The 19,881-nt window shown below is 59.6% G+C and overlaps 1 protein-coding gene across 8 annotated transcripts in view; it reads right to left on the reverse strand.

Annotated features, from left to right (window-relative positions):
* Nucleotides 1-2,241: 2,241 nt before the first annotated feature.
* The window catches only part of MLXIPL (MLX interacting protein like), a 32,612-nt gene continuing 14,972 nt past the window's right edge, over nt 2,242-19,881 (reverse strand). Inside the window, exons 1-17 of one of the 8 annotated variants that reach the window (XM_082670156.1) lie at nt 19,410-19,709; nt 15,496-15,602; nt 11,492-11,574; nt 11,238-11,327; nt 10,895-10,939; nt 10,196-10,397; nt 9,991-10,071; nt 6,790-6,959; nt 4,979-5,507; nt 4,687-4,754; nt 4,461-4,608; nt 4,192-4,304; nt 3,982-4,101; nt 3,690-3,817; nt 3,486-3,609; nt 2,768-2,897; nt 2,242-2,500 (exon numbers count right to left, since the gene is read on the reverse strand). In XM_082670156.1, coding sequence (XP_082526282.1) covers nt 2,382-2,500; nt 2,768-2,897; nt 3,486-3,609; nt 3,690-3,817; nt 3,982-4,101; nt 4,192-4,304; nt 4,461-4,608; nt 4,687-4,754; nt 4,979-5,507; nt 6,790-6,959; nt 9,991-10,071; nt 10,196-10,397; nt 10,895-10,939; nt 11,238-11,327; nt 11,492-11,574; nt 15,496-15,602; nt 19,410-19,708 — 2,556 coding nt within the window. In that variant the 5' untranslated portion in view covers nt 19,709 and the 3' untranslated portion in view covers nt 2,242-2,381. Of the gene's footprint in view, nt 2,501-2,767; nt 2,898-3,485; nt 3,610-3,689; nt 3,818-3,981; nt 4,755-4,978; nt 5,508-6,789; nt 6,960-9,990; nt 10,072-10,195; nt 10,398-10,894; nt 10,940-11,237; nt 11,328-11,491; nt 11,575-15,495; nt 15,603-17,298; nt 17,405-19,409; nt 19,710-19,881 lie in introns of those variants that run through there. The other 7 variants (XM_082670155.1, XM_082670153.1, XM_082670154.1 and 4 more) reach the window with 7 other exon arrangements.

The following is a 19,881-nucleotide window of genomic DNA, read 5'->3' on the forward strand; positions in this document are numbered from 1 at the left end:
GAGCCAAGTGACCTTGGAGAGAGCAGAGTCTGTGCAGGGGTGAGGCTGGGGAGGAAGGGCGGGGAGGAAGGAGGAGCCCAAAGGCAGGGGGCTGGGGCAGATGGGAGGGGAAGGAGGGAAGGCAGGTGTAGACGGCTCTCTTAAGGGAAGGTGGCCTCTAGAGTGGGACCCGGGTCAAGGGGATGTCTTATGGGGACCTTCCTGGCAGGATGAGTGGGTGAAAACAGCAGAACACAAATGGCCAGGAATTTACCTTTCAGAGAGCCTCTTCAAGCCTTTGTCTGCAGCAGCAAATACCACCTAAAGGCTGGGTACATCTGTCACCTGCACGGTAAAAAGTGGCTAAAAGCAGAAACTCTGAAGTAAGACAGTCTGGGTGGGCACCTCAAAAACTGTGCAAACTGGGCTTCCCTGGTGGCGCAGTGGTTGAGAGTCCGCCTGCCGATGCAGGGGACGCGGGTTCGTGCCCCGGTCCGGGAAGATCTGACATGCCGCGGAGCGGCTAGGCCTGTGAGCCATGGCCGCTGAGCCTGCGCGTCCGGAGCCTGTGCTCCGCAATGGGAGAGGCCACAAGAGTGAGAGGCCCGTGTACCACAAAAAAACAAACAAACAAAAAAACAAACAAAAAAAACTATGCAAACTTGGGCTAGTTAACCTCTCTCTGTCTCAATTTTTTCATCTGTAAAGTGGGGACAATAGTAATCGTTATGATAACTCTTCCATCGCGTTATATGCCACGCACTGTAGTAAGTGCTTTATGAATAGTTACTCTTCAATTCTCACCGCAGGCCTATAGAGGCAGGTGTGGAGAGGATTAGTGGGTGAATATAAGTGCCTAGAATCGTGCTTGGCCCGTGGTAAACACTAGATGACGGTGCAATTACTCATGTTATCATTATTATTATTCTACATGACTGAGGGAAAGACAAAGCCCCCAGAAGACCGGCTCCTGTTTCTAGCCTGCAAATGTCTCCCCAAACGTCTCCAGAGGTTTCTGAGCACGTGAGAGGGCTCAGACTCGCCAGGCCTGAATGTAAGCTCCACGAGGAGAGGGGTGCAGCGGTGAACAGATTCCCCAGGGCCAAGACCATAGCTTGGTCTGTGGTAGGCCCTCAGGAAATATTTGTTAAATGAGTCAATGAAAGGGAATTCTCCAGCGGTCCAGTGGTTAGGACTTGGCACTTTCACTGCAGGGGGCACGGGTTCAATTCCTGGTCGGGGAACTAAGATCCCACAAGCCGAGCAGTGCAGCCAAAAAAGAAAATTAAAAAAAGGGTCGACGAAGTATTGGGGCCATTTGCCCCAACTTCCAATCTGCAGCATCAGTTCCTTCTAAGACATCCCGACCTGGTGGCCACCCACCCTCTGCTTGCACATCTCACGCAGTGAGGCCGTCACTACCCGCTAAGGCAACGTCCTCCTTCTGGATGGTTCGGATGGAAGGCCCTGTCCCTTCCACTCTGGGGTCCCGGCTCTGCCCTCCTCCAACGTAGAAGGTGGTGAGCCTCTCTGAACCTCCCCCTGGCCATAGAGGATTTCCAGGCTGAGTGTCTGTCATCTCTCCCTTGACTCCCTGTGGCCTATTCTCAACTCAGCCCCCAGAGGGATCCTGTTAAGAAGCTCTGTCTGATCTTCTTTCACCTCCACTCAAAACCCTCCAGGAGCTTCCAGCTCAGAGGACAAGCTAAGGTCTCTTCATGGCCAGCGAGGCCCTCTACAAGGCCACCTCCCACTGCAAACCGCTCTCTTTCCATCCCTGAGTGAGAAACTCTGACAGTCCCTGACAGTTTCTGTTTTTATTGGTCAAGAATTCTTTACAAAATTCACACACACTCATCCACACACATACCAGATGCCTCCCCTGGCTTGGCCACCCCCTGCCCTGCTCTCTCCTGGGATCAGACCTTCCTGGCCTCACTCAGGGATGCCATCCTGCAGCCCGTCCAGGCTACCAGTGGAGGAGCAGAGAGAAGGAACCTCCTTTTCTCCTTCCCGGCTTAGAAACAGAAGCCTGTGCCTGACCTGTGGGGGGAGCAGGTGGGAGTGACAAGGAAGCATCGTCCCCTTCCCTCTTTCAAACTCCCTGAGTTGCCAGCTTAGGCCCCCAAGTGCCACAGCTGCTAAGGCCTTGGGATCCTCTTCTACTTGAAGCTTCCCCGTCCCCATTTTGCAGACTGGAGAATGGAGGTCCAAAGAGGGAGGATGATCTCCCCAGGTCACAGCATTGTTGCTATAGTAGAGCAGGGACTGGAACTCAGTTCTTCCCGGCTCCCAGGAGATCAGAAGAAACCCTGCTTGAAAGCCGGGACCCGGAGCAGGAGGGGAGTGCCCAGGGAGAGCAGCCCCAGGGCAGCTGAGTGAGCAGCACGTTCCGGCCAGCACTATACAGATTTGCCAAGGGTGCCCTCTGTGACTGCCCGCGTGGCTTGCTCGGGTATACAGTCCGGGTCCGTCAGGATACTGGTAGATGTACTCAGCTGGCGTAGGGAGTTCAGAACAGCTGGGAAGAGAGAGAGAGAGGGAGAGACACTTTCTGGGGTCAGGGCCCTACCCTTGGATGCTGAAGACAAAGGGATCGGGGGAGGTACTAGTTAGCAAGACTGTCAGTCATCCCCTCCTAGGATCTCTGTCTGCAGATGTCCTGGTGGCCCATCTGGGGGCATGGTGGGGATGGACAAGACCCTAGGCCACAGTGAAGACAGGCCGGACCTGGGGTCTGAGTAGGGTGGAAGCCCCTGCCCGGAGGCTTGGCAGGTGGCTCACGTACTTGGCCGGAGAGCAGGCAGGGAGCAGTACTGGTCCAGCCAGGCCAGTGAGGTCTGGCGGAGGCTCTGCAGGCTTGCCGTAGACACCATCCCATTGAAGGATTCGAACAGAGGCCGGATGAGGATGCTGAACTGGACCCAGGTCAAGGAGCAGTTCTGTCATCCAGCTGGTACCCTCACCCATTTCACATGTAGCCCTGACATCTGGCTACTGTCCAGCCTTGAACCCTAAGGACTCCTACTGTAGCCGCCCTCCCATACACTAAGGCCCTCCCAGCTCTCTGGCTCTCAGGCCCTTCCCCCAGCTCCTCCAGGACCTTCCTTCTGGGCTGGACTGTCCCCCATCCCTGGGCTTCCTGCCCTGGCTCAGTCAAGGGCTTGACCAGGTAAGGGAGTGAGAGATTCTATGTCTTCCCACAGGCCCACCCCAGTCATGTTACTCCAAGTTTAGGTTCTCCCAAACTGCCCCTGGGACTTTCTGAGGGCAGGGCTGTGGTCCCCTCACCCAGGGGGCTCCCCCTCAGTTTCCCTCTGCTCCCAGCCCATCACTGGGTAATGCTGCTGGCCAAGATGCCAGGGGCCTTGAAGAGGGGGTAGAATCGGAGCCCTTTCCTCTGGGATCAGCTCTGAGACCCTGCCCGGCCCGGGGAGCAGAGCCTGTGTCGGGCCCAGCCTGGTCCGGCTGCAGCGCTCACCCCGCCACTGGCCAAGTGAGGATACTACCCAGAACTTCCAGTTATGCAGCGTGCGGGTCCGGACATAGTCATCGAACATGTCTCGCATTTGGTCGAACCGCTGGTGTGTGATGGGCACTCCCGTAGCAGGCAGCTGCTGCTGGCACAGGCTGGGGGCACGGGGCAGGTCAGGGCGGGGAGTCAGGCAGCAGGCCCCCTGGCCCAGCGCCTGCAGGGCCCCCCCACCCACTTGATGGCGGCATTGAGCGCCTCGATCTGGTCCCGGAGCTGCTGGGCCTCCTCCTGCTTGGCGGCTCGCTCCTGCTGCAGCATGGCGATGTACTCGGCTGTCTTCTGCAGCGTGGTGGCTTTGCTCATCTACGGCAGCACCGTAGGGCTGGGCTCAGGGACTGGGGGTCCCCCACCCCGGGACCCACTGAGGCACTGGGATGGGAGGAGGCAACCGGGTGTGTGGAGGGCCCTGGGGTGTTCCACGATGGGGCCCTGGGGCTCGGAGGTGCCAGCCTGGGCTGGAGACGCACCTTGAGGTTGGGTTGAGTGCTGAGCGTGCTCACCAACCCGTGCAGAGTGTCAAACCCCAGCTTGATGTTGAAGCGCCGCTTCTGCTCCGCAGAGATGTGTGTGATGCGCCGGTTTTCAGTCTGAGGGGGCAGAAAGCGGGGTGAGCCTAGGAGGGGGCGTGGGAGGGCCTGTGGGGAGCAAACAGACCTTAGGGTGAGAAATGGTGCCACCTTGTTGTCCGGATGGCCCCGGCTTAGGATGCGTTGAGGGGAAGAGGTGCACACGCTCAGAGTCCCCGGGCCCGGCAGGGAGTTGAGCTCCCCAGACAGCCGCTGCTCACCACCTGTGTCAGAGACAGACAGACCCACAGACAGACCAACACAGGGGAGAGGGTCCCATTTCCCTGGCCCTCTCATCCTGGCCCCAGATGTAGTCCCCCCTTCTTCCTTCCCCTCCCTCCCTCCCGCAGAGCTCCCCGATCCCTGCAACCCCTCTTTACCGCTGGGTGCTGGGGGCGAGAGCCGCTCCGCTTTGGGGACAATCAGGGGCCTGGGAGGGGCCAATGTGGCTGGACCCGGAGGTGGTCGGGGCGGTGTAGGGGCCGGGGTCGGGGGAAAGAAGGTGCAGGGGAACTCGGGGGCTATCTCCTGCTGGGGTGGAGAAGGGCAGAGAGTCGGGGTGAAGCCCCGGGGTTCACCGCCACCTCCCAGTGCCCGCCATCTTACCGGGGACCCTGGGGACCGGAGGAGGGCGCTGGACACAAGCGCAGGTTCCAGGGCTTGCTCAGGCTTGGCTGTGCACAGACAGAACTGTGAGGGCTGCTGGGGCCCCCATCCCATCATCTCCCAAGACCCCGTCCCTCCCCTCCTCACTGCCCACACCGCTTTTGGGTTCAGCGCCCAGGTCCCTCATTCCCTGCCACCTGCCCTCCGGCTGAGCCTACCCCTTAGCCTCCACCCTCTAATCCCACAGGCTCCCCGCTCCGCATCTGGTCTCCACATCCCCTTCCCAGCTCACCTGCTGTGAGCAGCTGTGCGAGGCAAGGATTGTTGCCCCCGGCAGTGGCAGGGGCCAAGGTGGGGGGGCTGGGCCTCCGCCCCCTGGGGGACTGGGTAGGGGGCTTGCCTCTGGGCCGCGTGCCTTGGGGCACGGTGAAGTGAGGCCCCAACGGGGGCTCCGAATACCCCGAGGGTAGAAGGTCTAAGGGGAAGGGGGCGGGGGCAGGGCCTGGACCCAGCTGGGGGGTGGGTGCGAAGGCCGTGGGAGCAGATGGCGGGGACACTCCCGGGGCAGGAGGGACAGGAGGGAAAGAGAATCTGGGAGAGAAGACAGGCTCTTCCTGCAGCATAGCAGGCAGTGGAGCCATGGGAGGGAAAGGGGGTGGGGCACAGGGCTCCAGGCCAAGCCCCTTGGCAGGGCTGGGGTATTGGAGGAGGGGTGGGCGTGCGGGAGTGGGTGGGAGCTTGGGCTTGGGGTCTTCAGGCAGGAGGAAATCAGAGCTCAGGAAGGCACTGGAGTCCAGAGGGCCAGGGCAGCTGCTCCGAGCCTGGTTGGGGGACAGAGGGCAGGGGAGAGAGCTAGCCTTTCTGAGGCCTCCCAGGCAGCCTCTTGCCCTGCCTGAGCTCTGGACTGGGCACTGGGAGAGTTGGGAGAAATGGTCCCTGGCCTCAGACACACACCCCAGGAAAATTATAATGTAATGAGGGGAAAGAGTGGAACCCATTTATGCACAAATTAGGCATGAGAAAGAGCATCAATCTTCCTGCCTGCCCATTCGTTCACCAAATAACTTACCAACCCATCCATCCATCCATCCATCCATCCTCCATCCATTCACCGACCTATCTATTCTCTCATCTATGAGCTAGCTCATCTACCTATATTTCTACCAGCCTACCAGGTATTAACCCATTCACCAATCCATCCAACCACCTATACTTCCTTCACTCACCCACCAACCCACCCGTAGTCCATCCATCTATCCACCATCTGTACCAGCCGCACATCCATCCACCAGCCCATTTATTGATCCACCAAACTACTTACTCATTTACAGATTCATCCACCAGCCCATCCATCCAACCAACCACTCACCTACCTATATATATATATACCAAGCTGTAAGCATCTACCCCCATCTACAACCCAGTGATCTCTTCTCCAACACACCCATCCATCCACACACTCATCCGTTCACTCACTTGCTCACTCATTGGGCAACCATTTACCCAGTGCCGTTAATGTGCTTGAACTGTGCTAAGTATGAGAAGATGCAGCGGTGAGTAAAGCATAGCCCTTCCAGCAAGGAGCTCACAGTCTAGTCAAGGAGAGAGACCTCTCAAACAATGAACTATGCTAGTGCCTGAGAAGTCTGATAACGGAGGGAAAAGGCAACCATCCTAGCATCACAGGGGCAACATCTGAAGTGGGCCTGGGAGTTCCTGAACCAAAATGATGGAGTCGCTGCTTCCTAACTGCACACGCTCGGCTTTGGCCTCCCTGCTTCCGTTCCTGCTTCTCCTCCCTCTACTGGTCTCTTCTTCTGCCCAAACCCAAGTCATTCATTAAGGCCCAGAACTCCCCCCTCTTCCAGGAAGTCTTCCACAAGCAGCCCAGCTCCACGCTCCTCTGTCCTCAGGCTCCCCCCCAACCATCTTGTCAGTTCTGCTTCACGAGGGTCTTTCCTCCCCAGCTGAACGGTGCCCTCCTGGAGGCCACAGATGGGGTCTTTCTCCCCCTCCAGTCTCTCTCGATGGACTGAGCATACTCAGGAAGTACCCTGAATACATCTGGGGTGTGGGCAGGTGAGCTGGGCAGGGTGAGCTCACCTGCAGGCAGTTATGTCCCGAGAGGTGGGTCATGCCCGAGCAGGCAGAGGGCACCTCCGAGCCCAGGATCCCACTGCTGAGGCCAGGGTCAGCCATGGGGCCGAAGCTGGGGGGCTCCAGGAAGCTTGAGGGTGTAGGTGTCTGTGGGGGGCGGTAGCTGGTGAAGAAATCTGTAATTCAGACACACAGGGTGGCAGCTGTCAGGGTTAAGGCCGCGGCTGGAAGCAGCGGGCTGGCCCTGTCCCCAGGCTGGGCTGGCAGTGGGGTGGGGGCTGGCGAGGGAGGGGGGGCCTTCCACAGGAGATTGTGAAACTGGGAGAGTTTCTGTCTCACTCAGGGGAAGCCACAGCAGAGGCTCTGGTGGGATGGGCCTGAGTGGGAGACAGCAGGGGGATGTACGGGGGTGTCAGTGGGACACCCCAGGAAGCAGCCTTCCCACCGAGCCCCAAAACTGGCTCCAGAGGCCCCCCTTCCCCACCCCCGGCCTGGGAATCCCAGGCCTTGTCTGCTTCTGTTACCAGCTCTGCTGGGGACGTGGTGGGGCGGGATGGTACTGGTACTGGAGACTACCGGGGAGGGAAAGGGTGGGGTCCAAGGGGAGGAGGTCTAGGACGGGGAAAAGGGCATCATGGCGTCAGGAGTTCACGGAGTGAGTTAGGGGTGAGAGGGGTTAGAAGGTCAGTGGGTCTGGGACAAGTAGGGTTTGCTGGAAGGTCAATGGGTAGGGCTACAAGGACAGAGCTCAGGAGTGTGGGTGAAGGGACTAAGGGGGGTCAGAGCAGGGGTCAGAGGGTGGGCTCAGAGCGGGGGCAGGAGTGAGGGGGTGCTGGAAGGCCTGGAAGAGCTGGCGGGGAGCGGGGCAGCCAGATTGTTTGAGGTGCGGGTTGTGTAAGCCCCAGGCTATTCTGGTTTTGGGAAGCAGCTGCCTGCGGCCTAACCACATCCCGGGCCTGGGTGCGCCCGCCCGCCCGCTCCCTTCCGGGCACCTTTCTCTGACCCTGAGCAGGCTCCTGTCTGCACCAGCTCCCAAGGCCTCCTGGTCTGGTCAGACGCGACCCCACTGGCCTTGGATGGACCCCAGCCCCCTGGCCAAGACAGGTGGTCAGGCCTTTCTCCCGGGGGCCCCCTTGAAGGAAACTCAGGAGTGGGATAAGCCAGCACCAAACCTCGAGGCTGACCGGGTCTTATTTGTGCATCTCATGTGACTGGGGGCCCGTGTGCTGCTGGATGGCCGGCTCTGCGTGTGTCAGTCTCATGTAACACCTGTCTGTCTGCCTCCCTGTGTGTCGGTCCCGCTGTCTGGAGCTCTGTCTGAGTCCGTGTGCACCTGCCCTGGTGTGAGGTGCTCAGTGTGTACATGTCTGCCCTGTGCCCACCTCTGTGTGTGTCTGTGTGTCTTTCTCGGCCACAAGGGCCGAAGGGATCTTCTTGCTGTCCTCCTGCCTCTCTTCCACAGAAGGACTGGGTGGCAGCGGGTGAGCGGCCGCCGATCCTCCACCCCCGGCCCCCAGGGACCACGGGCCTCATCACGGAGCCCCGGGATGCTCAGGGCCACAGAGCAGCTGCTGCTCACCGTGCCGCCCACTCCCCAGAACCCGGTGGGGCTCACAGAGCAGCAAGCCCAGCCCAGCCTGAGTCACCACGTCCCCTCACCACGGTGTGTCCCCACCCCACGCCCGCAGAAGGCACTTCCGAGTCCCAGCCACCCGCGGAGCCCTCCCACCCTGTCGCCCCCACTGACCTGCCATCCCCTGGCTGAGCCCCTCCCCCGCCCGGTGCTTCCCCGAGGGGCCCTCAGCCAGCCTCTCCCTGCTCCCTGAGCCCCTCCGCCAAGGCCCCTCCCTCCACAGAGTTATGGCCCCCTCACTAGGTTTCCTCTCAAGTGAGGAGCTCTTGGGGACCAAGCGGCAGCCCTGACGGCCCTGGCGCTCCCTGCCCTCCCAGTTCACAGGGCGCTCAAGGGGGCCACACTAGCCGCCTCCCCTGTGCGACCCACACCCCCTACCGTAGGTTGCCCTCGCTGGCCCCCCACTCTGGCAGCCACCCTGCACTGAGAGAAGTCGCTTCCCAGCCCCGGTCGATCAGGTTTTGCCCAGAGCCCGGGTTTGGGGGGCAGCGGCTGGGCTCCTACCTGCGGCAGGGGTCTGTGTGCCCAGACGGGGCTGCTGCCCTCCCAGGCTGGTCTGCTCCCAGGGCACTGCCATCAACACTGCTGTCCCCGCAGCCCCCAGCCCCCACCCAGGCAGGCATGGGGGTGGTTCCTCATTCCCTCGTCCCCGCCCCATAGGCTTCCACCTCTTAACTGACAGGCCCAGGACCCTGCCAGTCAGGAAGGAGTGGAGGGGTCACCCAATGCAAGCCTTGATCCCAGGAACCCCCTTTCTGCACCCAGGGCCTCAGCTGAGACAGGCTGAGCCTCCACGTCTGACCCCCAGCACGGCTCCGGAGCCCCCTAAGTGTGTGGCTCTCAGCAGCAGTCTAAGTGAAGGAAGCGATGCGAGAGACAGGCTGCTACAGAGACAAGAAGAGACGTCGGCCCACATGTGCTATATAGACATGATATCTCCGGAGGGACACGAGAAAGCGGCGACTGGTGGCCCTGGGGTTCAGGAGAGGGAGCCAGGGCCAAGGGCTACTTTAAAGAATGCTTTGTAAGATATGATTCCTGGGGTTTTCTTAAAAATAACATAGGAGGGGAGAATTGGGTGAGGTCTAGATGAGATAAAATGGCCAAGAGTTGATAAATGTTGACGTTGGTGAGGATTCCATGAGGGTCAGTGAACTCCTCTCTCTCCCTACCTGTGTGTATGCTTGGAATGTTCTTTAATAAATAGTTTTTTTAATGAATTATATAAATACTGATAAATAGACCCAAACAAAGGAGAGCCATCAAAGACCCTCTCTCCCCTGAGAGAGTCCCAGCATCTACTGCTCTCCTGGGAACTCCCCAGAGCCTGCAGCTTCAACGCTCCTGGTCCCCTGTCCCCTGCTAGGTACCCTGTTTGGCTTGCTCTCACCTGAGGCCACGGCACCTGCATCCCAAGGCCAGACAAAGGGAGACCAGGAAGATCCCTCAGAAATCACGCAGATCATCTGCCCTCCCAGAGGGGCCTGGGACTGGCCTGAGGTCTCAAGCGTACTGGGGCTTTCCTCCCACTGACCCTGACCATCCACTCACCCAGGAGGAGGGGCCTGCCCCACCTGAGATCTCCATGAAGTCATCCAGGCTGGGCTGCAGAGGCGTCAGGTCTGGCTGGATCATGTCAGCGTTGCCAACATAGGCTGGAGGGGGCAGTGGTGATGTCAGCAGCATCGGGCAGGGCGGAGTGGGGGCACCCATGCCTGGCCATCCTCCCTTGGCTGCCTGGATCCCCTCAGGCCTCCCTTTCCTGGCGCAGCCCCTCACCGTCCTCGGGGGGCAGCTGCAGGGGTGTAGGGCCGGGCTGAGTCATGGTGAAGAGTGTGTCGGAGATGTCGGACAGAAAGCAGTCGAGATCCAGAAGCTGCCGCCCGCCGGTCTCCTCCTCTGGGCCCGCCAGCAGGACGGGCACCACGCTGGTGAAGAGCTGCTCGCACCATCGCTCCGGCGGCTGCCACCCCCCTTCCACCTGAGGAGACAGAGCTGTCAGCAGCCCCAGGTGGGCTCCACTGCCCTACTCCTTCCCACCGCCCCCTGCCTGGGGGATGAAGTGGTCAGCCATCCAGGGGGCCTCTCTGCAGACAGCCCCTCCTCTCCTCTCTCCGGTGGACCCAGTTTGCTGCCTGAAAGGCTAGGGTCACCCCACTGGCCTCCAACAACTCCTCCCAGGAGAGAGGCTGGGGTGGCCTGCTGAAGAGATGAGGGTCCCTTCCTGCCCCTACACTTTTCCCTACCTGGGTCCCCAGTTCTTAGAGCCCCATGCTTCCCCACCACTTGCTTAGTGAACCAGAAGGCTTGGGGTCTTCCCACCACTGCGCTCCAATGCTGCCCTTCCCAAGAGGAGAAAAGCTCAATTAATCAACCAGAGGACACACCCACTCCACTCACGTCCCACCCTCACCCCACCACCACTGCCTCGCCCACCCAGAGGGAAGCATCCATTCTCTGGGTCCAGGGAGCACCCACCTGCTTTGGGGCCAGGAGATCCCCTTCCCTGCTGGACTTACGGAGCTGCAGGAACACACAAAGGTGGACACTGGATCCCTTTCCGCTCCTCCATCGCTCCCCGCCAAGGCCTCCCTACTCACTAGCTCCCCCAGATCAACCGGATCCCTCACTTCCCCTCGGAAGCTCTTTGGCCCTGGGAGGTGAGGAGGTTGCGAGGAGGCCCTGTGGCCACTGGGTGGCGCTGTCGGCCTGGGTCTTAATGGAGGACAGGGTCGGGGTTGGGGTTGGGGGGGAAGCCCTCCGGGGCTCTTGCAAGAGAGGCCGTGGCCAGAAGTCGCAGGGGAAAGGGCCCCCCACTGACCCGCTTCTTGTAGTAGATGCGCCACTTATGGTACTCGCGCATGACCACCTCGATGCGCCGCTTCCAATAATTCCCCTCCAAGACGACGGCCTGAGGAGGGCCGGGTAGGGGACTCAGTGCGAGGGGCGGCACTGACCCCACCCCTCACCCAGTCTCCCTCTGGGCCAGCCCCTCCCGCTCAGCATGAGGAGTGATGGGCAGGAGGGGCCTGGCTTGGTGGGGCGGCAGGTGGTTGGTCCCGTGGTCTCAGCTACCTCCGGTTTCCGGTGCTCATCAGCCTCAGGCCCCTGCAGGGGGGTCACGAAGCCACACACGGGGCTCTTCCTCCGCTCCACATCTGAGAGAAGAGCGCCAGGTCAGGGGTGTCCAGCTCCCTCGTCTCCCACTCCAAGGGGACTGGGACTCAAGTGCCACACTATGAAATCCTGCTTGGCCTTCCATGCTCTGATTAAGTGCCACCTCCTCCAGGAAGCCTTGCTGCCTGCTCTAGCTCTCCCAGATCTCCCTCTTCTATGAGACCCTGTAAAACAAACCTCCCACACCCCATCTGCCCCCTTGGGAGCCTAGTAGGTGTGCAGGCAATGCTTGCTGAATGGCATTGTTGGGCCACACGAAGTTAATTGCCCCAAGAAGGTCCTGGTCAGGCTGGCGGGCTAGAGGTCCAGAGCCCTGGTCCCCTGCTTCAGGATACCCAATTCCATCTGAGAGCCACCGCTGGCCCACTTCAGGCCACCTGCCTGAGCCCTTTCTCTGCCTCCTCCACTCCCATCCCTGTCTTCAACCTTATCTCTCTCCAGGCTCCTTTTTGGCCTATAAACAAATTCCAGGCTCTCCTTTACCTCTCAAACCTTCCCCTTCCTTTGCTTCCCAACAAGCTAAATTTCTTCCCATCACCCCTTTGCTTTCCTCCCAGACTCTGGCAGACCTGTCACTCACCACATCCACCTCTGCCCTCCCAGTTGCATTGTCGCCTCCGGTACCTCAGCATCTGCCCGCACACCCACCCCGCTGGCCCAGCTCCTGAACTCAAGGCTCTGGCCCTCCCCAGTCCTGTCCTCCGAGACCTTGGCTGCAGGGCACCCTCCTCCTCCCTAAGCCCCGGGAACCTTCCCTCTGTTCTCCTACCTCCCTGACCACTTTTCACTGGCCCTTCTGCCAGGCCCGCTCCCCCTAGCCTCTCTCACCCTGCTCCTTTCCAGTTTCAGACCCATCTTCCAGCTGCCTGGGGAACCTCCATTAGGAAGTCTCAAAACATCACTCTCAGACGTTTGGGAACTTCCCTCCCAAGCCCATGCCTCCTCTGGACTGCCAACACTGCATCCCAGTCTCCCAGCTCCCCACCATCTCCCAGTGTCCCCATCTAATCCTTGGACTAACCCTCTCAATCCCAAGGGTGTGTGGCATTTCTTCCACCGTCCCCTCCCCTCCCTATTCTCACTGTTCCCCCTGGTCTGGTGTCATTTCTCGCCTAGACCTCCCTGACTCCAGCCTCACACTCTCCAGCCCATCTTCCTGCTGCGGCCAAGTCAATTCTTCCTAAAGGGCAGTACAGGCCTGAACCCCTCCATGGCTCCCTGAACCTCCAGGATAAAGCCCACACCCCTTAGCTTGGCTTCCAAGCCCTCCGGGACTGGCCCCACTGCTTCTCCTGCCTTTCCATTGCCTTCATATGCCCCACCTTGAAGCCAGACCCGAACCCCCCCGCCCACAACAGCTCTCTGGTTTTATTCTACGTGGAATCCCCTTCCCTTCCCTCTGCCTCATCACGTCTGCCCGCCCATCAGGATAGCCTAGGGCTGCTCCTGTTCTAGGAAGCTTTCCCTTGTCTGAAACCCCATGGTCCCATGTGCCTCACTTTCCACCCTGCCTTGGCCATTTCTCTACATGCTGGCCTCTCCGTTGGGAGTGAAGGCAGAAGCTGTTGCTTTTAGCCCCAAATCCTTACATCTGGCACAGAGCTTGGCACACAGCAGTCCAGGCTGCGTGGACTCCTGGGGGTTAGAGCAAGGAGGATCTCAGAGTATCTGTTCCTGGCTGCCTAGCTGAGGATATGAGCACCAGGAAAGACTGGGCTTGCCCAGGGCCCCCAGAGAGTCAGTGCTGAGCAGCCCTGGTTAGGCTCTGCCCTCCCCCACTTGGCAACCCTGTGCTCTGGACAGAAGGGCAGGGATCATGTGGCTTCCTAGAGCTGGGACATGCTTTATTTAACAATGATAAGTTCATCCATTCATGCAGCCTCCTAGGCCCTTGCACCTATGCTGGGATAGATGCTGGGACAGGGGATCCATGAATGGATCGGGGAGGAATCTTCCAGCTTAGTGGGAGAGACAGGAAAGCACACACATCACATGAGCTAAAGCAAGGTGGAGAGTCAGCTCATGAGAGGTGCTCTGGGATATCAGAGGAAATCAAGATGACTTGGGGGTGTGGAAAAGGAAGGGCTCTTGGAGGCCAGGAGCCTGCCGAAAGGGTGGGGGTGTGAGGGGGAGGAGCCAGGCAGCCCTCCAGCAACCCCACTCCTCCCCCTTTCCTGAAGCCCCCCTTCAAACTTTCCGTGTTCAGGGAGGAGGAGTCCTGACATTGGTTAGAGGCCTGCTGTTGCTATTATCGCAATAATAGTAGTAAATCCCAGCAGCTCACCTTCAGGGAGCCCTTGTGTGTTTCAGGCCCTGTGCTGAGATACGGACCATCTATCTCGCTGAAAACTCACAGCAAACCTCAGCAATAGGATCTATTATGATTCCCACTCGACAGATGAGCAAGCACCAACTCGGGGAGGATAGGGACTTTCCCAAGGTCACCCAGCTAGGGTGTGCTGGAACTTGACTCAACCCCCCTCTGACTTAGAACTTGGGGTCCTTCCATCAACTTGTGCCACAAGCTGGGTGAGGACCCCTGGGTGGCACCAGAAATTTCTTCTGCAGAGAGAAGGGTCTGCACCCCATCCAGCTTTGAGGGGAAAGGGTACAGGGTGAAAGCTCAGGGTGGGGTGGGAGGGTGAGGGAGTTAGAGACACCTTCTCCCCCCGGCCTATCAGCTTCCTGGTTTGGGCAGGGCCCGTCCTTAACATTCTCAGGCGAGGGCTGGAAGCCAGCCAGCTGGGAACAGTGAAAGGAGCGCTGGGCTGAGTTGCAGAGCCCTGAACTCACAGCCAGTCATAGCTCTGCTCCTTTTATGCTCAGTGACCCTGAGTAAGTCACTCGCCTTCTGGGTCTCACTTGCTCATCCATAAAATGGGGGTGATAAAACCTATCTCCCAGGGTTGTTAGGAAGCCTTAAATAAGATGATTTAGGAAAGTGCCGGGCACAAAGATGAATAGAAACCAAAAACAAACAAACAAAAAAAACCCACTTGTTTTCTCTGCTTGAATGGAATCCAGCGGGGCCACTACAGAGAATACCGTGTGTGGTCCCTCCTACGCTGTGTGTTCCCAGCTCAGTGCAGCCTTTGATCCTACAGGAGGACCTCACTGAGCTGGACAAGGTGCAGCACAGGTCTCTCAGCCTCTGCTACCCTGCCATGGGGCATAGGTGGGTTTTGTATCCCCAAATGAATGACCGTGACCTCCTCAAGGGTACATCGGATTCAACCATCATTTATTAAGCACCAACTTTGTGCCAGTCCTGTTCATACCCATTATCCCCATGCCAGCCATCAAAGTTAGGACTCTTGGCCTCATTTTATAGATGAAAAAATGGGTTCAGAGAGGTTAGACAACTTGCCTGCAGTCACACAGCCAGCAAGGGGCAGAGACAGGGTAGGAAACCAGCTCTGGGTGACTCCAAGACCAGAGTCCCTTCCACATGGCCTCTCTGGGCCCCCTCCCCCCAAATCTCCATGGTGGGGAACCTAAGGATGTCAGTGGAAGGCTGGTAGAGACCCACCAGGATCTGAGTTTCCCCTTTGCAAAGGGGTGTGATTGGCCCGGATAGTACTGAACGCCTCTTTCTACCCTGGCATTTGAGGCACCTGACTACACTAATGGGATGCAGAATGGGCCTTGAACTGTTCCCCAAATCTCAGCTCACTTTAGGACTTCCGAAGGGTGACCCCTGCTGTGTCTAACTTCACAGTGGAGAGCGCCCTTTGGGACACATCCCCCAAGACCCTCTGGGTTTAGAAGCTGTTGAGGGGTCCTGACGCTGGGGACCTGGCCTCCCCCAAAGCTCTCTGTGGCTGCTGGCCCTGAGGGCCCTGGGGGTTTCCGGGGCGGCCCCTTTGTCAGCCCTCCTGCTGGGGCCTGTGGTGCCCACTCACACTGGATATACCAGGCCCTCCAGATGGCGTTGTTGAGGCGGATCTTGTCCCGGCACAGCAGCTTGAGGCCTTTGAAATTCTTCCACTTGGGAGAAACCAGCTTGCCACTGTCAGAGGGAGAGGGCTGGGTCAGGGGGGGCGTGGAGAAAGGGGATGGTTGGAGGGGGCTGGCTCCACTTTCTTCCCATGCACGAGGCACTCATCTATGGTGGGCAACTTGATGGACACCCCTCCCAAATCCTGCCCCTCACTCTAATCTGCCTGAAATGTCTACCCTGAGAGGCAGACCTTTAAAATACTCTCCCAGGTCCCCACTTGGGGCCTCTGTGTTCTTTGGTGAGACCTGCTGAAATCTGTTTATCAGCTCAGGTGTCAGAAAGACAATGTCCATTGGCCTCACAGGCATCTATCTCATAGGCGGGCTAAGGAGGGTTTTCGCCTGTTTCTTACTTAAGGAAACTGAGGGTCAAGAAACGAAGGGGACATGCCCAAGGTCACATGACATGATGGGGACTCACTCAGGACCTGTGGCTTTTTCTCCACCAGTCTCACTGGCCCCCTTAGGCCTAGGGGATGGGTAAGGTTTGTCTGAGTAGAGACAGAGCCTCTTCACCAGAGGCAGCCTCCAAGCAGCCAGCCACTGCCTTTTCACTGCCCTTCTGGTGTCTGCCCAGCCCAGAATCCCAGGATGGCAATCTGGACTGACCTGGAAGGTGCACCCCTTCCCAGGGGTGTGTGCAACACAATAGCCACCAGGGCCCACCCAATGGAAGGCAGCTAGGATGGTAGAGTGATGGGCAGGGGGCACCTTGACCCTAACCCTGACCCTGACTCTAACCCTAGTAGCCAATCAAATCCATGAGACGGAAGGGCTCTACCAGGTGAGGGACTTGACTCTCAGGGTCCTGATGGGCACAGGCCAAGTCTGCCACCCCCGGGGAGCTGGCCTAGGAGGCCAAGATGTTCAGGGTCTTAGACCCCTGCTGGCCCCTCCCTCGCTCCTCATGATTCACAAGCTGGGTTATGCATGAGTCCCCTCTGGCCCAGCTTCTCCAACCCTTGCTCACATGGAAGGCTGAGGCCCCAAGGCTCAGTCTTTCAGAACGCCAGGCCTGCTCTCTCCAGGGCCCTCTCCCAGTTCCTGGGGGTGAGGGGCAGGTGGGTGGCAGTCTGGCTCCTGCAGTCCCTTGAGTGCATGGGTCACTGAGTCCCCTCTACTCTCTGGTCTCCAAGCTCCTGTGTTTGCTCTGGGGTTGGGGGGGGACTGCTACCCCCAGGCACAACAGGCCTCATTACCCAAATAGAGTACATGGCCCAAGCACCCAGGCCCGCTGGCTGGCCCCTTTCCCTCCTAAGTCAGATAAACACCATCTGTCTAGACAGGAGACATGGAGTAGGGGCACTCTGATACCTCCTGGGCCAGCTTCTTCTGTGGCACCTGGGGGGACTCCTGAGTTTGTTGCCCCAGCCTGTATCCCAGCAACCTCCCAGCCCACTCTGATCACCCCGCGCCCTACCCCCAGCCTGCCTGCCCTCCCTCCTCCATTTCCCTGCTGAGGCTACAGCGTGGCCAGGCAGGGCTGGGGGAGGTGAGACAGTGACATCCACGCCCAGGAGGAAAGGATTTGGTCTGTGCTGGGCCTGTTGGCTGGGAGGTGAGGAGAGGGGCCCAGCCTGGAGCCAAAAGCCTGTGACCAGGGTTCAAGGGATTCTTACAAGCAATAGAAATTCTGGGAATCTTGGGGATGGGATGGAGAAAACTCAGAACACCCCGCCCTCCCCTGCCCACACACACATATCTACCTTGTGGAAATTTCCCTGGAAATTTCCTTAGAGTCCTGCTTGCTCCACCTCACTCCTGAGGCCATTCTTTCCATAGCTAGCCAGCTCTGACCATGAACAAGTGTTTTCTTGGAACTTCCAGAACCTGCCTCCCTGAGGGTTCCACCCGCAGAACCATGGAACACGGGCCTCCTCCCAGTGCAGCAGTCCTCTCTCTGCCCATACAGCCCTGCTGAGGGTGAAAGCTGGTCAGACGTCTACAGGCTGTTCTCCGGGTCAAGCTGGCCAGTTCTTCCTGGCACCTCTGGACTCCTTGCTTTGCTGTCCCTGCCCATCTCCTTACTCTCTTGGGATACCCCAGCTTCCACAATCCTCTCCCCTCCAAGGAACCCCTACAATTAGGGGTCTTTAAGGGCTAAAACACTGTCCCAGTCTGAGCCTCAGTTTTTTCCTCTATGGGGGAACTCAAAGACTCCTCTGACACTGAGCCACTACCATCCCTGGCACTTAGGACCCCACCCGGGGCGGGCCACAGAGGTTGAATATTCTGGGGGTTTAGGGAGAAAGCCCAGCCCTCTCTACCCCAGCTGCCCCTGAATGGGGTCACATCAGCTTCCAGTCAGCCTCCTAGTGTGGGCGGTTCCTAGAGTGTGCTCTGCCCCCTGCCTTGCCATTTCCCCTGAACCTCCCCTTTTGGTCACTGTGGTCTGAGATAGGGGCATGAGCCAGCCCAGGCAGAGCAGTGTGTAATGTAAAGCAGAAAGCTTAAGTTGGGAATGGATGGGAAAAGGGGGACCCTGGGGGAGTCTGGGGAGCAGGGGTGCCCAAATCTGGTGTACCGTGACCTTAGATGCCCTTTCCCAGGAGGTCCCCTGATGTCCGAGGAGGGGCGGGAGGAAGGGATGGGAATTTGAACTTTCCACACAGGTCTGGCGCTCTGGATGATCAGATTGCAACACGACCTGGGCCCGGGGCCAGAGCGTGTGGGCCAAGGTTACAAAGCGTCCAGCCAATGGAGTCGAGGCTGGGCGCCACAGTGGGGGGTGGGCAACACTCTTCCCCAATCCCCACCGCAGCTCTGGATCCCAGTCAGAGCAAGTGCAGGTCTGTAACCAGCGGTTCTCAGAAGAGGAGGAGGAGCCGCAGAGGAAGAGGAATATTTACACAGAGAAAAGATCAAGGCTGGCCGATCCCCCTTTCTCCCCTACGGTTCTCGGTTGATAATTTATCCTGGTCCCTCCGCTCCGGGGAACTTTGCTCTCCGGGGCACTGAGCCAGGACCCCGGTTCGCGCCCTCCCCTGGGACACAGGAGTGGAGCTGGGGCCGGGCGCGGCCGGCGTGCTCTGCGACGCGCCAATCAGGGGTCCCAGGCAACATTAGGCGCTCAGCCTCGCGTGGCGACCCGGGTGGGCGAGGCCACGCCGCCCGGAGACCAGCCCCGCGCGGCCTGCAACACCCACTGCCGGACCACGGCTGGGAAACTAAGAGTTGCGCCCCTCTGGGCCGGCCGGGGCACCCTCCTCCCGCCACCCTCGACCTAGCAGGTCAAGAACAGGTGTTCCGGCAATTGAGGGGTGCAGGGTGGACGAGAGACTGGGTTTCAGTCGACGCTGGCTATGAATTGGGACAACATGGGCGCGAGGTGTATCGCGAGGGTGCAAGAATAGAGCGGGCCTGGGCGGGGACTGCTGCGTTGGGAGCGGAAGGCTGCAGGTTGTCCGGTGGAGTGGCCCCCGGAGTGGAGGGTGGGAATGTTAGGATGGCCAAGGGTCCTGGGAGCGCAAGGGATGCCCTGGGGGCATTCTTTGGGGGCAGAGGGGTCGGGACGGGAGAGAGAGGCCCGCGGTGGGCCTACGGAGGTCGAGGTGGAGGGCAGGAGATCCCAGCCTTAGGGAAGGGGGTCTCGGTGCTGAGGAATGGGAACGAGGAGGCGCGTAAGCATGTCGGGAGCCAGTGGGCTGGGCCGGGGTCAGAGGACGCTCCGGGCTGGGGAGAGGAGGGTATCCAGGATGTCGCCGGAGTCTCTGAGAGCAGCCGGGACCAAGGCTGGGGGCCGGGTGGGGTGTCCGGGGCCCCAGCGCGCGGTGCCGCCATGGAGGGCCGAGGTCGTCGGCCCCGAAGCCCCCCTCACCTGTAGGCCAGGCTCATGCACTCGAAGAGGCGGGTGAGTGTGGGGTCGATGCTGCGCGGCCCGAAGTCGGCGAGCCCCAGGGGCCCCTCCTGGTCGCGCCGCCGGGTCAGCGAGTCGCTGTGCGGCGATGACACCATGAAGTGACCGCTGTGGATGACCTGCGAGCGGAGCAGCCCGCCTGCGCTGCGCCGGGTACTTGGGTCCTCCGAGTCTGTGTCTGAGTCCGAATCCGGGCTGGGGACGACCCGCGGGCCCTGCAAGCCCGCGACCAGACCCGCCAGCGCTCCGGCCGTGGCCATAGCCGCCGCCGCCTCGCCTGGGCTAGGTGCAGCTGCCCGCGCAACCCTTGGGGCCAGGCCGGCTCATTAGCATAGCCCCGCCCTCCAACCACGATAGGTCGCTCGAGGGGCGGGGCCTCGTGGCGTGTGGGAGTGGACGGGGCTGTCTTAAATTAGCATAATCAATGCGCCAG

This window comes from Grampus griseus (genome assembly GCF_964374135.1).
Source record: "Grampus griseus genome assembly, chromosome: 14".
NCBI classification, from domain to species: Eukaryota; Metazoa; Chordata; class Mammalia; order Artiodactyla; family Delphinidae; genus Grampus; species Grampus griseus.